Source organism: Pangasianodon hypophthalmus, chromosome 19 (genome assembly GCF_027358585.1).
Source record: "Pangasianodon hypophthalmus isolate fPanHyp1 chromosome 19, fPanHyp1.pri, whole genome shotgun sequence".
In the NCBI taxonomy this organism is placed as follows: domain Eukaryota; kingdom Metazoa; phylum Chordata; class Actinopteri; order Siluriformes; family Pangasiidae; genus Pangasianodon; species Pangasianodon hypophthalmus.
Genome location: NC_069728.1, coordinates 18,098,871 through 18,113,557, shown reverse-complemented (window position 1 = coordinate 18,113,557; position 14,687 = coordinate 18,098,871). Strand labels below are relative to the sequence as shown.

Genomic DNA, 14,687 nt, shown 5'->3' with positions numbered 1-14,687 from the left:
CCTACTTCTGTTGCTAATGCTACTCGTACTGCTGCTGCTACTCATACTACTACTCCTACTAGTACTGCTTCTATTACCACTTCTACTACTACCATTATTATAGGTAATACTAATGTTACCACTACTACTGCTGCTGCTACTAAATCTACTCCTACAGCTATTAGTACTATTACTAGTACTGCTACTGTTACTACTATTAGTAGTAGTAATACTACTACCACTACTACTACTGTTACTAATGCTACTACTGTTACTACCATCATTATTAGTGATAATACTGTTACCACTACTACCATTATCATGAGTAACACTACTGTTACTACTACCATTACTAATATCACTGCTAACACTACTACTGTTACTGTTACTAATACTCCATGTTACTAATATCACTAGTAACACTACTGTTTCTACCACTAATCACATGACTACTACTACCACCAGTACTACTGTTACTAATGTGAAGTAAAGTGTGACCCATACTCGGAATTTGTGCTCTGCATTTAACCCATCCAAGTGCACACACACACAGTAGTGAACACACACCTGGGGCGGCCTTTTTTTGCTGCAGCGCCTGGGGAGCAGTTGGGGGTTTGGTGCCTTGCTCAAGGGTCTCACCTCAGTCGTGGTATTGAGGGTGGAAGAGAGCACTGGTCATTCACTCCCCCCACCTACAATCCCTGCCGGACCTGAGACTCGAACCCACAACCTTCAGGTTCACCTTCAGGTTGCAAGTCCAACTCTCTATCCATTAGGCCACGACTGCCCCCTGCTAACATTTGTACTGTTACTAATGTTACTCCTACTACTACCACTACTACAACTACTGCTGCTACTATTACTACTGCTCATGATGTCACTACTGCTACTACTACTGCTGTTGTTACTAATGTTACTACTACCATTATTAGTAACACTACTGTTACTACCATTACTACCGTCACTAATGTCACTGCTGTTACTACTACTGTTACTACTGTCACTGCTACCATTATTATTAGTAACACTACTGTTACTACCACTAATACTACTGTTACTACTACTACTGCTGCTACTACGCCTACTCCTACTACTCCTACTACTCCTACTACTACTACTACTAATGTGGATTCAAAAGGCGAAAGAAATGCTTAGATTAGACTGCGCTACACGTACATTTACCGAAAGACACACAGTCAGGGAAATTCTTCCAGAATCTTCTGCGAACACCAGTCACATGTTTCACCAGAGCCTGTATAATGCTGACAGATGGTGATGCCTTTCGGTTCGACACTATTTACATGAGTATGATAATCAGTTGGGTTTAATAATTAGTAATACAATGAAGAAGGAAGCTTGGGCTTATGTGTAATGATGCTTGTGTCTATGCAGGGATTCAGCTTTCAGAAGTAATAGCTCCCCACTCCACCCTAACATAAACCTTTTTATTTATTTATATTTACATTTTAAGTTAGACAATAAGCTTGTGTGATTCTTTCAAATCGCTCATCTCGATGCCCTTTCATTTTGTGCTCCCAGAAAGAGAGAGAGAGAGAGAGAGAGAGAGAGAGAGAGTATTCAACTTTTGTCTTTTGAGTCTAAACAATGCAAATTAGGCCTCAAAAATATGTGATGTTTAAACAACAGGGTCATATTCCATTTCATCCAGGAGATGAATGCAAAAAAATGTTATTTAGGGTTTAATTCTCCTGCTATTGTGTTATGTAATGGACTGGTGGGTCAGGCCACGTGAGAGAACAACTGTAATGATAGTAATTCTAAAGCCTGCGAGCCGCAATCAAAAGCACTCCCAAGTCTCTGTCGGTGTGTATGAAAGACAGGGAGAGTGTGAATGAGTGTGAGCGTGTTGTGTGTGTGTGTGTGAGGGAAAGAGAAACCGAGACAGAGAAAGAGACAGCACATTTACTGATGAATGGAAAAAGAAAATGAATCACCATGGCAACGTGCTCCTCACTACCGTCGCTCGGTCTGTCCTCGTTTCTGTTTGCTGTGTGTTACACACTTCCAGGAAGCCATCAGCACTCGGGGTGCTCATTTCAGCCCGTGGGCTACAAAATGACAAATTCACAGTGACACAATGACAAATCGCACGACGCTTTTTCTTACCACTGCATTGTGTCTTCTTTGTACAAAGTCCGTGAGATAACTGCATACATCACTCAAGTGCCAGTTCAATACCACAGCAAATTTCCAACAATTTCATTTTAAATTATTTTAAATAACTACACATCATACTTTTTATCCATTTATGGTTGCATTCCTTATATTGTTGTGTTGAATGTCCATGAAACAAGTTTGTTCCTGTTCTAACTCACGTTATAGCAGCTATAAACACTCTTTCCCTCACCAGCCTCTCTTTTTTTCTCTCTCCTGCAGTTAATAAGACAAAAAATTCAGATTGTCACGTTACCAAGAAACGGCAAAGCGTAAACTCCTCTGTCCTGAAGACGTCGGAAAGCTTGTGAACTTGTGAATGAGCTGTTTCGACAGAAACAATAATTTATTAAAACATGCATATTAATATAAATCTGTGATGCGCAGCAGCACTACTGTCATAGGAAATTAATCAACGCCTTCTGAATCAAGAATTTAAAAAATCAAGAAAATAGATTTTTGTAAATTGAAATGTGTAGCATGTATATAAAAAGTATTTTACTATTCTCTTGATCTTTCAGTGTAATAATAAAAATACTGGCGTGAAATTTACTCGAGAAGAGTGCGGTAACAATTTCCAGACAAACAAAAAAAACTTATTTTTAATAAGTAAATTATACCCAAACTTCAGTTAAATGAACTACGTAAATTTCAAACCTTTGTAAAAAATTATGCAACATCATTATTACTTAACAGTCAGTAAACAACACTTAACAGTCCCAACAAAAGCAGTGCAACAATGCACTTAAAGCAGCCCTTAGAACCCAACATCACCCTGACCACACACTCACTCACACACACACACACACACACACACACACACACACACACACACACACACCATACATCTAACTGAGAAACACAAAGAGGATGAACCAAGAAAACTTTACCGAAACACTTGATCTTTCAAAGTATTTCATAACACAGTAGATTTAGGCCTTAAAGCCAACACAAAACAAGAAATACTGAGAACAACCCATCCATAATACTCAAAATTAAATCAGTTTAAAGTTCTGTGAACACATATGAAACCACGCCCCTCACATTAGTATGCAGACGGTTCGAGTAAACATTACTTCTTGCAAAAGAATATTAGTTTAATTTCACCCAGTAAAGTGAGTAAAATATACACTCTGGGTTTTAGCCACATTTTTACATGAATTCATTTGCTACAGAACTTAAAGCAATTAAGTAATTCTAATAATTTGCTTTTTTTGTGTAAAAATCACAGATTTGTTTTCATTCAGTCAGTTTTTTCAGTGCAGAGGATGATGACTCCAACACTTTGCCTTGCTCTAGTAAAATATACACCCAATGTTTTCTTCTTCTTCTTCTTTCGGCTTTTCCCTTCAGGGGTCGCCACAGTGAATCATCACTCTCCACCTATCCCTATCTTCTGCATCCTCAACACTTGCACCCACTAGCTTCATATCCTCATGTATTACCTCCATATACCTCCTCTTTGGCCTTCCTCTTCACCTCCTGCCTGGCAGCTCCATGTCCAACATTCTCCTACCAATATACTCACTCTCCCTCCTCTGAACATGTCCAATCCATCTTAATCTGACCTCCCTAACTCTGTCCCCCAAACGTCCAACATGAGCTGTCCCTCCGATGTACTCGTTCCTAATCCTGTCCAACCTTGTCACTCCCAAAGAGAACCTCAACCTCTTCAGCTCTGCTACCTCTAGCTCTGACTCCTGTCTCTTCCTCAGTGCCACTGTCTCTAAACCATACAGCATGGCCGGTCTCACCACTGTCTTGTACACCTTCCCCTTGAGTCTCGCTGATATTTTTCTATCACACAGAACTCCCGACACTTTTCTCCACCCATTCCAACCTGTCTGCACTCGCTTCTTTACCTCTTTCCCACACTCTCCATTACTCTAGATTGTTGACCCCAAGTACTTAAACTCCTGAACCTTCTTCACCTCTTCACCCTGTAATCTTACTGTTCCACTTCCCTCCCTTCATACACCCAATGTTTTAAATTGTGTATACAGAATTTTGTTTAAGTGTGTTGTAAATATATGAAGGACTTTATGTCCTTGTCTTTGTGGTCTCTTTGTACAGACAGAAGATAAGAAATGATCGATCTCTGTGAAATGACGGCTATTAAGAAGCAAATTCATCATTTTAAGACACAATTCTGTTGGTTAGCTTTGCAATGGGTGTGTTTCCTGAGGAAAAATAAAAAATTATTCTTGTTCAAGTGTTGATGTTGATTGTGTAAAGCTTATCTTTTTAACACTTCACATTTTATCATTATTATCTTTACAAAGTCAGAAGAGGATTATATACATATGACGTATGATTGTTTCCCAATACGCCAGATCCTTTCATTAATTTAATTGAATGATTGAAAGAGTGAATGATTTAATTGAATGATTACATGATCTACAGAATATGAGAATGTCTTTATCAGAAAGAGTAATAAAAAAAAAGGTCTATTAATCTCTCAGGTACTTGGGAGACTTTTGTGTTCCTGATACACTCTCTTACAGCTTAATGATGGATGGAGGATGTGATGTCTACAGCAGTTTCACCCAAAATGTGTGAATATAAATGTGTCCAGCAGAGGGAACCTACAATCTTTTCCACTGGTGTGTATTACAGTGATCATCAGCTGTCTTTGTGAATCCAACTCACATCAGAAGGTGAGTGTTTACTAAATCAGACCTGGAGATGAGATTCGTGGACACATAACACTATGTAACGTTTTTGTTCCTGGGTAATAAGTGTTATTTTCTAATCGCTTATACCTCAAAAATGGCCATTAATCCTCTCAACCTTCGTTTTTTTTACCAAAACATTGGTATTTTGAAATTGACCTATTTTCATTGAGAAAATTGGCGAATTTGTGTCTTCACATAAACTCAGATAATAAAGTCAGATAATAAAGCCTATTTTCTATACTTTTACAATATAAGCAATTAGGAAATAACTCTTCGTATTCAGGAACAAAAAATAATAATAAATTTGTTACATAATGTAACCAAATGACTTTTTACATACATTTTCATGTATAGTGGGGTCCAAAAGTTTAAGACCACATTGAAAATCTGGGTGTTTTTTTTTTTTTTAATTTAAAATTGGAAATAAACAAAAGGTGAAATATTTAGCACAAAGAAAATAAATGTTTATTATCTTATTATATTTAATATTCCAGATTCTGCACTATTTCTAGGTCCTTATTTAAATGTAAGCAAATGTGTGATATTGACTGTGTTAACTGCTTTGCACAAAAGGCCAGATTCTTCATGTCTAATCTCTTCTATTGACGTGTGTGATCAGACGACACGCCGATGGATTTGATCTAAAATGGATCGTCAGGTTTTGCACAAACTTGTGAAGTCTGTGTCAGCTCGAGTGACACTGTCACTGAAGCAAAAAGGGCAAAGACGTACCAAATACTAAGAAACTCTGAAATTCATTTTCTCAAAGATTTCTACTTTTCACTCAAGTTGTTGTCAATAATATAATTTGTAATGGAAATTGTTGTATTAATTTAGAAAAGAATGCAAAATTCTTTTGGACCTCACTGTGCTTTTGTGTAAAAAATATAAAATCACATACACTATCACACAGGGCGATCAAATCCCTTTAGAAATGATTTGGATTTGAACGTCTCAATCGAACCGCATCAAACAGAGCGTTAGCAGTAGCGCACAATCACTTTATCACAAAAATGAGTTTTTAAAAATTAGTTTTTAAACTCCAGATACTTTGTAATTATTCTTTTGGTACAGAAACAAGGGTTCTTCAAGGGTTCTTTGAATAATTTAAAGTTTTCACCCTCCAAAAGGGAACTGTTTCTGATGGGAAAGCACTTTGTTGTAGAGTTTTAGACATAGATTCTGTAAGAGTTCAACCAAAGATCCCTAAAGGGTCCATGTACATGTAATATCAATTTTTGGAAACTTTATTCAGTATATTAGAAGAGAAAAATTAAACACATGATTGAAAATAATAATAATTCTGAAAATAAAATATGCCATAATTTACATTTTTTCTAATATGAAGCAACAAGCTGTAATGGAAATACAATAAAAAATTGTGGATTGTTTTTTTTTTGTTTTGTTGTGTTTTTTATACAATCTTCCAAACACTTGCTCAGACTATTAACTGCTGAGCCACCATTGTTCGATTAAATAAATCAATTATAATCTACATGTCGTTTATTTTCTGTCTATGGGGCTGCACACAGAAAGAGCAGATTAACATAATCACAGTAATCATAATCAACACACTCATCTTCTATAGTGAGCAAATCACTCAGCTGTTATTGAGCATGAAAAGATGAGCATTCTCTGCAATGCACTTTAGAAATAATTATTACTCGCTTCAGTCTGTGAAATTCTGGAGATGTTTTACTCGTCGATTTTGTGCTGAAAGAAATTAAATCAAATTACAACATTGGCATAAGTATAAAAAAAACTAGAATCCAGAGTTTTCACATATTCTCTCTTTATTCTCACAATTCCTGTGCTCATTTTTCAGTGAATAGATCTTATTAGAACGTCTAAACATCCTTTTGTGTTCTACTACACGCTGGGAAACATGTCCTGATTCGTTTAGTGGGTGTGGCTAAAGGTCAGAGGACTTCTTCCTCCAGATTCCAGTTAGCTAAGAGACATTTTACGCCTTCTTTTAAGACCCAAACATCTGAAACAAGGAAAAGTGCCAGAATTCCAAAAATGCACCGTAAAAAATCCGCGAAGAGGACGATATTTCGAGGGGGGAAAAAAAAAACAGAAAGAAAAAGACTAGGTACCATATCGAATTTATTTTAAATGTAATTTAATTTTGGTTATTTAGTTATGACACCTAAATTAAAGCTACTTTTTTTAAAGCTACTTGGCACAAAACATGATAGAAGCCTAAAAATTGTTTTTTTTTTTTTTATTTTGATTATTTAATAAATCTCTACAATAATTCATTTGAATTGATTAACTGATCATGTATCTCATATACATTACACATTTAGTAGTGATTTAGTCCCGGGGTTGTAAAGTGAACATCTGCGTTCTGGGTTGCAGTAAATCTTGTAAATCACTCTGGTTAAAAGATCACATGACTAGGTCGAACTGGAAGCATGAGGTCACTTCCTGTTGCTTATTACAGCCCATGTGTTAATGTTGTGTTTTTACTGTGATAAAGTCATTGTAAGAAGAGAGCTTTATTTGCCAGGAGTAACGGTCAGTTTTAGGTTAGATTATCTTAGAGGAAGCTGATGAGCTTTAAAGTGTGTAGCTTTTACAGTTTTTAGATGTTAGCTGGAACATTTTGGCTAGCTTCTCCTTTTTTTCTTTTTCTTTTTGGAGTCTCAGTTCCTCTGAGAGTTCTTCTCCCCGTGTTATCTGGGCTTTCTTTCAAATGTTTTGCCATTTTTAATCAAATTTCCACACAATCGAATGCAAAAATGAATCTGTGTTTCTATCAATAATAATGAAAGCACTATGAAATAATGTATATGGAATTATGCAGTGACCAACACCAGAGTTAAACAAATTCAATCCACACTGTTATATTGTTAAATTCTTCAATGTAGTCCTGATGAAGCTTTACACACTCTCAGTGTTTTCTCAACCAGCTTCATGAGGAGCTTCACCCAGGACACACTTCTGGAAGTCCACACACAGGCCGAGCTCCTCACTGCTCCTCTTAAGCTCTAAATGAAATCAATGAAATAAAAAAAATCAATGTGTACATGGGCATTAACTTCATTATATACGTATAAAACATCACAGAAACAAATTTCAACCTACATTCTCAAATTTTGGAGTTTATTATGAGCTGAACCGACGTAACTAAAAAATATCTATGAAATACAAAAATCTAAATGTCTAATGTTGATGTTACAAATAGGAATGTATCGACTTCAATCATGTGAAAATCCAGAAGATGATTTAAAGGTGATCAGAAAAAAAAGACTACAATATACAAAGCACACGGCTGTTTTCTTTTTTTTGTGTGTGTATGGAAAGCATTGAGACAAAGCAGCATGGAAAATGGAGAAAATTGTCATTTGATGTTCACTGCTGTCACACACACTCACACACACACACACACACACACACACACAAGGCTTGTGATTAAAATGTGACTAGACTGCAGCTCTACATAGTGACTCCAATTAAACTGGGCTCATATCAGCTGAAAGATTCACAGCAGGATCATGAGGAGTTTATTATTCTAACACACGGAGATACACTTTCCTTTAATAACACCTTTATAAACAGATACACCTCAAAATAACACAATTAATAAATGATTATATATTTAGAGCCCTGGACTGAACAGAAAGGGGAAGGTCTGAACGAATCGATTCTCTTAAGTGAATCAGGCGAATCGATTTGCAGCCCCGATGTAATAAAACTGTCAAAGACACAAATACCAAATATAACAGTGTTAGTAAAAATTAACAAGATAGTTCAGTAGAAAATATAATTTTAGAATTAATCCTCTTTGCCCCAAATGTAGCCAAACATCCAAGAAATGTCTAGTTTATGAAGCGTGCTTCTGCAGATTTGCATTAAAAGTACGAGGCTAATGTCACAAACGAGTGAAGCGTATAGCCACCAGATAGCATCGCGCGACAGGTGCTTTCACACATATCAGAATCTGAATCAGAGCAAAAGTAGATCATTTCGCTTTGTTTGAAATCTGAAGAACACGTGGCATTCCTGCAGCACTACAGCTCTGTCCTTTGGCTCGGGTTATCAGCTCACATCTACAAAAAAATTCTACATGGCATGTTTGATTCACTTCCTGCAGTCGAGTTGATTCAGAGTTGAATCACTTTCTCATTGGAGTTCACTCGGAAGCGGACCGAGACCACCTCTCTGAGACGCTCTCGGACCCGAGCGTGATTGGTTGGGAGATCAGTGATGGTGTGATTGGTGTTTTGACCTACGTAATAAGACCGCACCGAGGGACCGAACACACCAGGGTTCTGAACAAACTGCCTCAACAGGACAGGCGTGAAAGCACACTTAATCATCACACATTGTTCAGCTCCTCAAACAGACCTGCTGATGTGCTTTCTGACTCGCTGTTATCTATAAAGCGAGCAGAACTTTCACCGCTCCATGGTGAAGACGAATCACTTTCTTCTTCAGTACATAATGATGTCACTCAATGCCGGCGAGGAGGCGTGGCCTAAGGTTTGAAAGTGAAATTGTATGATAGAAGTGATTGGGATTTGATTTGACAGGACATATTGTTTTATTTAACAGAACTCTTTATATGGAAGTTATTACTGAGGGAAGCGACATCTTTACACGATTTAAATTTTGTGAGCCTTGTAGATGTAGTGCAAAAATAAAGACACCAAGTATATCTTGGGGTTAAAATGAAATTTGTGTAAATTTCATTTTTGGCTGAAGCGTTCCTTTAAACTGGATTAGCGGGCTCGACAAGCTATTATCACGGAAATAGGAACTCCTGTTTACCAGCGAAGGCTGGAGGTGAGAGGATGAAATCTAATAACTATAAACAGCTCGAAAAACAAAACTATTGCGCAATGCATTAAACCGCAAGCGGGCGAAGTGTTACACAAGCACACACACTTAACGGCTGTATGTGTGATTTTAAAATTAATGCTGTAACGCTTTACTGGGGTCATGCCGTGTTTCCTCCGAATACCAAACACGGTAAAAGAACCCACGTGCCTTATCCAGGGTGACTTACATTTAAGCTCATTTATACAGCTGAGGGTTAAGGGGATGATGGGAATTGAACTCATAACCTTCTGAGCAATGGGCTGACATCTTAACCCCTGAGCTATCACTGCCCTTGTAAGGTGTTTGTTCAAACCAAAAAAACGCTACATTTCCGGTTTTGTCCTTGTCCTTTAGTGTAATTTGTGCTTTTATTTGAGAATGTGTGTTCTCCTAAAGCTTGTAAGCTCTTTGTTTGACAAAATAAAGAAAACACCGCCTCGACTCAGAATTCCTACTCGGAAAAATTCGGGAAGATCTCCTCAACTCCGAGTTCAGCACGTGTCAACATGGCCGCTCACGGTGTGAACAGTACAGAAAATACCACTTCGTTACCGTAAACGAGTTTATAGCAGTATTTACTTTAAATCAATCAACATAAACATGTCAGTTGGTTAAATCGATAACGCTGACTGTACAGTTCGCTGTTCTGAGAAAGTTAACACATCAAACTTACGATCACGAATGTTAGCTGGCTAGCTTGTTTATTTTCGGACATGCCAAGCTAAAAAATTCATTCTGTGATTCAGAGTTGAGATGAGTTAAGAGTAAATAATCCACCTCGTTCACTTTCATTACACCTACGACTCTATTTCTCAATCACTGCTGATGCTTGTGTGTGTGTATACCAGTGTGTGTGTGTGTGTGTGTACCAGTGTGTGTGTGTGTGTGTGTCTGTGTGTGTGTACCAGTGTGTGTGCATTCCAGTGTGTGTGTGTGTGTGTGTGTATTGTCCAGTGTGTGTGTGTGTGTGTGTGTGTGTGTGTGTGTGTCTGTGTGTGTGTGTGTACCAGTGTGTGTGCATTCCAGTGTGTGTGTGTGTGTATTGTCCAGTGTGTGTGTGTGTGTGTGTCTGTGTGTGTGTACCAGTGTGTGTGCATTCCAGGGTGTGTGTGTGTGTGTGTGTGTGTGTGTGTGTGTGCATTCCCCAGTGTGTGTGTGTGTGTGTGTGTGTCTGTGTGTGTGTACCAGTGTGTGTGCATTCCAGTGTGTGTGTGTGTGTGTGTGTGTGTGTGTGTATTGTCCAGTGTGTGTGTGTGTGTGTGTGTGTGTGTGTGTGTGTTCCGGTGGGTGCATTCCAGTGTGGGTTCCGGCGTGTGTGTGTGTTCCGGCGTGTGTGTGTGTGTTCCGGTGTGTGTGTGTGTGCGTGTGTGTGCGCGCGCTCTCTCTCGACTGCTCCCTCCATAACCGGTGAGCTCTCTTTGTTGGACATCATGAAACTCTCCCCGGTTTTCCGCCGCGCGTGCTCACGAGCCGTGCCTCCACAGAGAGGGTTCATCCCCCGGAGCAGCTCGGTACCGGGGAACAGGACGGGGTTCTGGTTGGCGGTTCGGCACGCGGCGTCCAGCAGCATCGGCGGTACCGGAGCCTCGGAACTTTCACCGGCTCTCAGCTTTCACACACCGCGCGAGACAACCGGCGGCGGGTCCGCGAGAGAAAACATCAGCCGGTAAGAACGAGGTGTTTACTCGCACGAGCCAACTTTTAACTTGTAACAAAAGAAAGCTACAGGAAGCAGAACTCGGGCTCTGTCATGTTTCTCATCATTTCTCATGCTTTCATCAGCGGGGTTTACCATCACGACAACATGATCAGCACGTGACATGTCGTTTTTCATCTCGTTTTTCTGTCTTTTTTTCCCCCAATTAAAACTGTTTACTAAAATCAGCTCCACGTGCTGCTGCTGCTGCTGCTGGCGTTTAACCCGGACTGATGCAACTCTTCCAGGGTTGCCAGATTGGACTGTTTCACTTCACACACTGCTCAAACCCTGTGTTTGGGATCTGTAAAGTTTTACAAATGTAAAAATGTTAAACTTACACAAGAAGTAATTCGTGTAGCAAATGTTTTACACACACACACACACACACACACACACTAGTGTTTCTTTATACTTTACATTAGAGTTGGATGATGTGATGGTATAATATCGGTATCCGGGGAGGATTTAGTGATTTTTGGGGCCCTAGGAAAAATATAGGAATGGGGCCCTCATTTCAGTGTTTTAACATGATATTTAAAATTTCATCATACATTATTTAGCATTAATAATTGAAAAAAATATATATAATATATATAATTTGCATTTTTAGGCGGTCCTTGGCTTCTGGGGGCCCAAAGCAGTTGCCCGCCTTTGCGTTGTGCTAAGTCCGGCCCGGTCGGTATCGTGGTAAATTATATTGCGATACACTTTTCTGAGATATCTTTGAGATATTTCTGGGTATATTTTTACAACATTTTACAACTTTGTAAGCAGCTGATTTTATGTTAAAGTTTAAAATTGTAAAAGTAAAAAAAAAATACATTTCCTTTTTATTGTGTCAGTTTATTTTTGTAGACATTTTTGTAGACACAATAAAAATCAGTTCATTTAAAAATTATTTCATTTAAATTAAATTCATAATAAACAAAATAAAGTATCGAGTTAATTTTAAAAAAATGCTGTGTAATTAATTTTTTAACTGAATTTTTCTCAAGAATCTTTAATTGAAATATCTTCAAGAATCGTGAGATGATATTTTTGTCATATCGCAAAAATTTGATCTGTTGCGACACATTAAAAAAGGAAAACTTGTTTATTAGAAACATTATTAATAAAAAATTTTAAAATGTAATAATTTTCCAACTGGATTTTATTACATATTTTTGTCACTGTTATATAAATAAAAAACAGTAATCTTAATTATTAGGATAGCCTTATTTTTGCTTGTTGCTTAGCAACCAAAACTTTCTGAAGAAATAGATTATTGCTAATATTAATAATATTACTAATAAATCAAGATATTTGTTTAACAGTAGTATCTTTTATCATGTTGTTTTTGACATGTCATGGCTAAGAACAGCCTTATCCCTGATAAAATCGCTAACACATGCCTTCTGAAACGCTTTATTTCTTCTGTAACCTGAAAAAGGAGTTTTGTAAAGACATCAGTGGAATTGAATTACGACTTCATAAGACCTGCTTTCTGCTGACGTTTTGGTGACCTACACACTTTCAGATTTTCTCTACACACACACACACACACACACACACACACACCTCTCCAGCTTGATAATGAACTGATGAGCTGGAGTAAGTGTGTTAGTTCCTTAGAACTGATGATAACGTTTCCTGATCAACGTTGCAAAACTCTGTACTGCTGCGAGAACAGCTTTCGTAATCGACGGCCTGCGGGCAGACGTGTCACTGTGTGTGTTATGTGACCTGGCATAACACACTCCACCTCTGCTAGCAGCAAAAAATAGCTTATTGGTCGTTAAAAATCTACTTTTCTGACTGAGTGGTGCTATACAGACTATTTTTTCCAGATATGAAATAAGACAAATTTTCCAAAAGCTTTATAAACTTGTCATTGCTCTTTTATTACATGCATTGTGTATCATGATATAATGTCTTTTGCCTTGTTGCTCATCCTTAATATTTATTTAACTCATCTCAAATAATGTGGTGATATATTTATTTTATAATTTACGTTTGAATAAAAACAGTAGCTTGTAGTACAATGTGACAGGATCACCTGTTTCTGTCGATTTAAAATGATGATGATGATGATGTGCAATACAATAATTTTGTCCTCGATCACTGGCTATATGATTATGATTTAAAAAATTACGAGTGAACAATAACTGTGATTATCATTTTAGCCGTTATCGAGCTGCTCTACTTGTCTGCTTGCTTATCTCTCTCAGATAATTTCATGATTCTGCTCTCTCATGTTCATTTTTTCACACAGGGCGTCAGCATGGACTTTGGATCACAAAGTTCTTAAGAAATTTGTTAATGAATAGAAATCAAATGAGGGTTTTTATCAAAGCGACCGGAGGAATGTATGATTGTCAGGGCTGTGTCCTTCATACACATCATATTTAACATAAGTTAAGCTTATAAATAATGCTAGGTGGATATTATATAAACCATTGTATAAGCAAACTGAAAACACTTCAAACACTTTTCTATTCTTAAAAAAAAAAATCTTATCAATAAATGTTGTTTTAATTGGCACGAAAAGTTCCCAGTTAAATGTTTCTCCTAAGAACATGCGAAACAGTTCAGAAAAATGTTTAGTAACGTTTAGCTAAATTAGCATGTCAACCAGCTAGCTAGGTAGCTAGCAAAAACAGGAAAAGTTGGCTCATCCCACTGTTGTCCTATCCCGCAATCTTAAACCCAGGCACTCATGTGGACTGTTTGCAGTTAAAAAGCCTTTATTTTGAAGGCTGAAAACTTGTAAAAACATTTTCAGCTAGCTAGATAATTCTTGGCATCAAATATTAAAGCTCTTTTCTTTCATCTGGACTGCATGAAGGGCAAATGCTATGGAGTTAGCTTAGGAACAATGCAAAGCAGTGAGGAAAATAGCTAACTAAGTAGCTATATAAAATAGCTAATTAGCTACATAGGAACTAGCGTTGTTTGTCATAACATTACTTTAATAAGTTTAATAAGTTTAAACTTGGTCCTATGAACATCAGGACATAAAAGCTCATGTCTATGAACTGATTTTATTTAGCTTACTCTCAATAGAAGCAAATTAGCTTAGCCACTTAGCAGGAAAATTAGCTACATAAGAACTAGCGTTGTTTGTCCTAACATTAATAAGTTTAATAAGTTTAATATGTTTAAACTTGGTCCTATGAACATCAGGACGTAAAAGCTCACGTCTTTGAACTGATTTTCTTGCTTGCTAGCTAAAATATTTAGCTTCCTCTCAATAGAAGCAAATTAGCTTAGCTACTTAGCAGGAAAATTAGCATTCTCCAGATTAGGGTCCGTATGTCCACTTCAGGAGAGGTGCTGTCATGTAGTTGTAA

General features: G+C 37.6%; 1 protein-coding gene across 1 annotated transcript in view; it reads left to right on the top strand.

Moving 5' to 3' along the window:
- The first annotated feature begins 10,967 nt into the window (after nucleotides 1-10,967).
- The window catches only part of mthfd1l (methylenetetrahydrofolate dehydrogenase (NADP+ dependent) 1 like), a 58,083-nt gene continuing 54,363 nt past the window's right edge, over nucleotides 10,968-14,687 (top strand). The window contains exon 1 of the mRNA XM_026923693.3: nucleotides 10,968-11,325. Coding sequence (XP_026779494.3) covers nucleotides 11,090-11,325 — 236 coding nt within the window. The 5' untranslated portion in view covers nucleotides 10,968-11,089. The remainder of the gene's footprint in view (nucleotides 11,326-14,687) is intronic.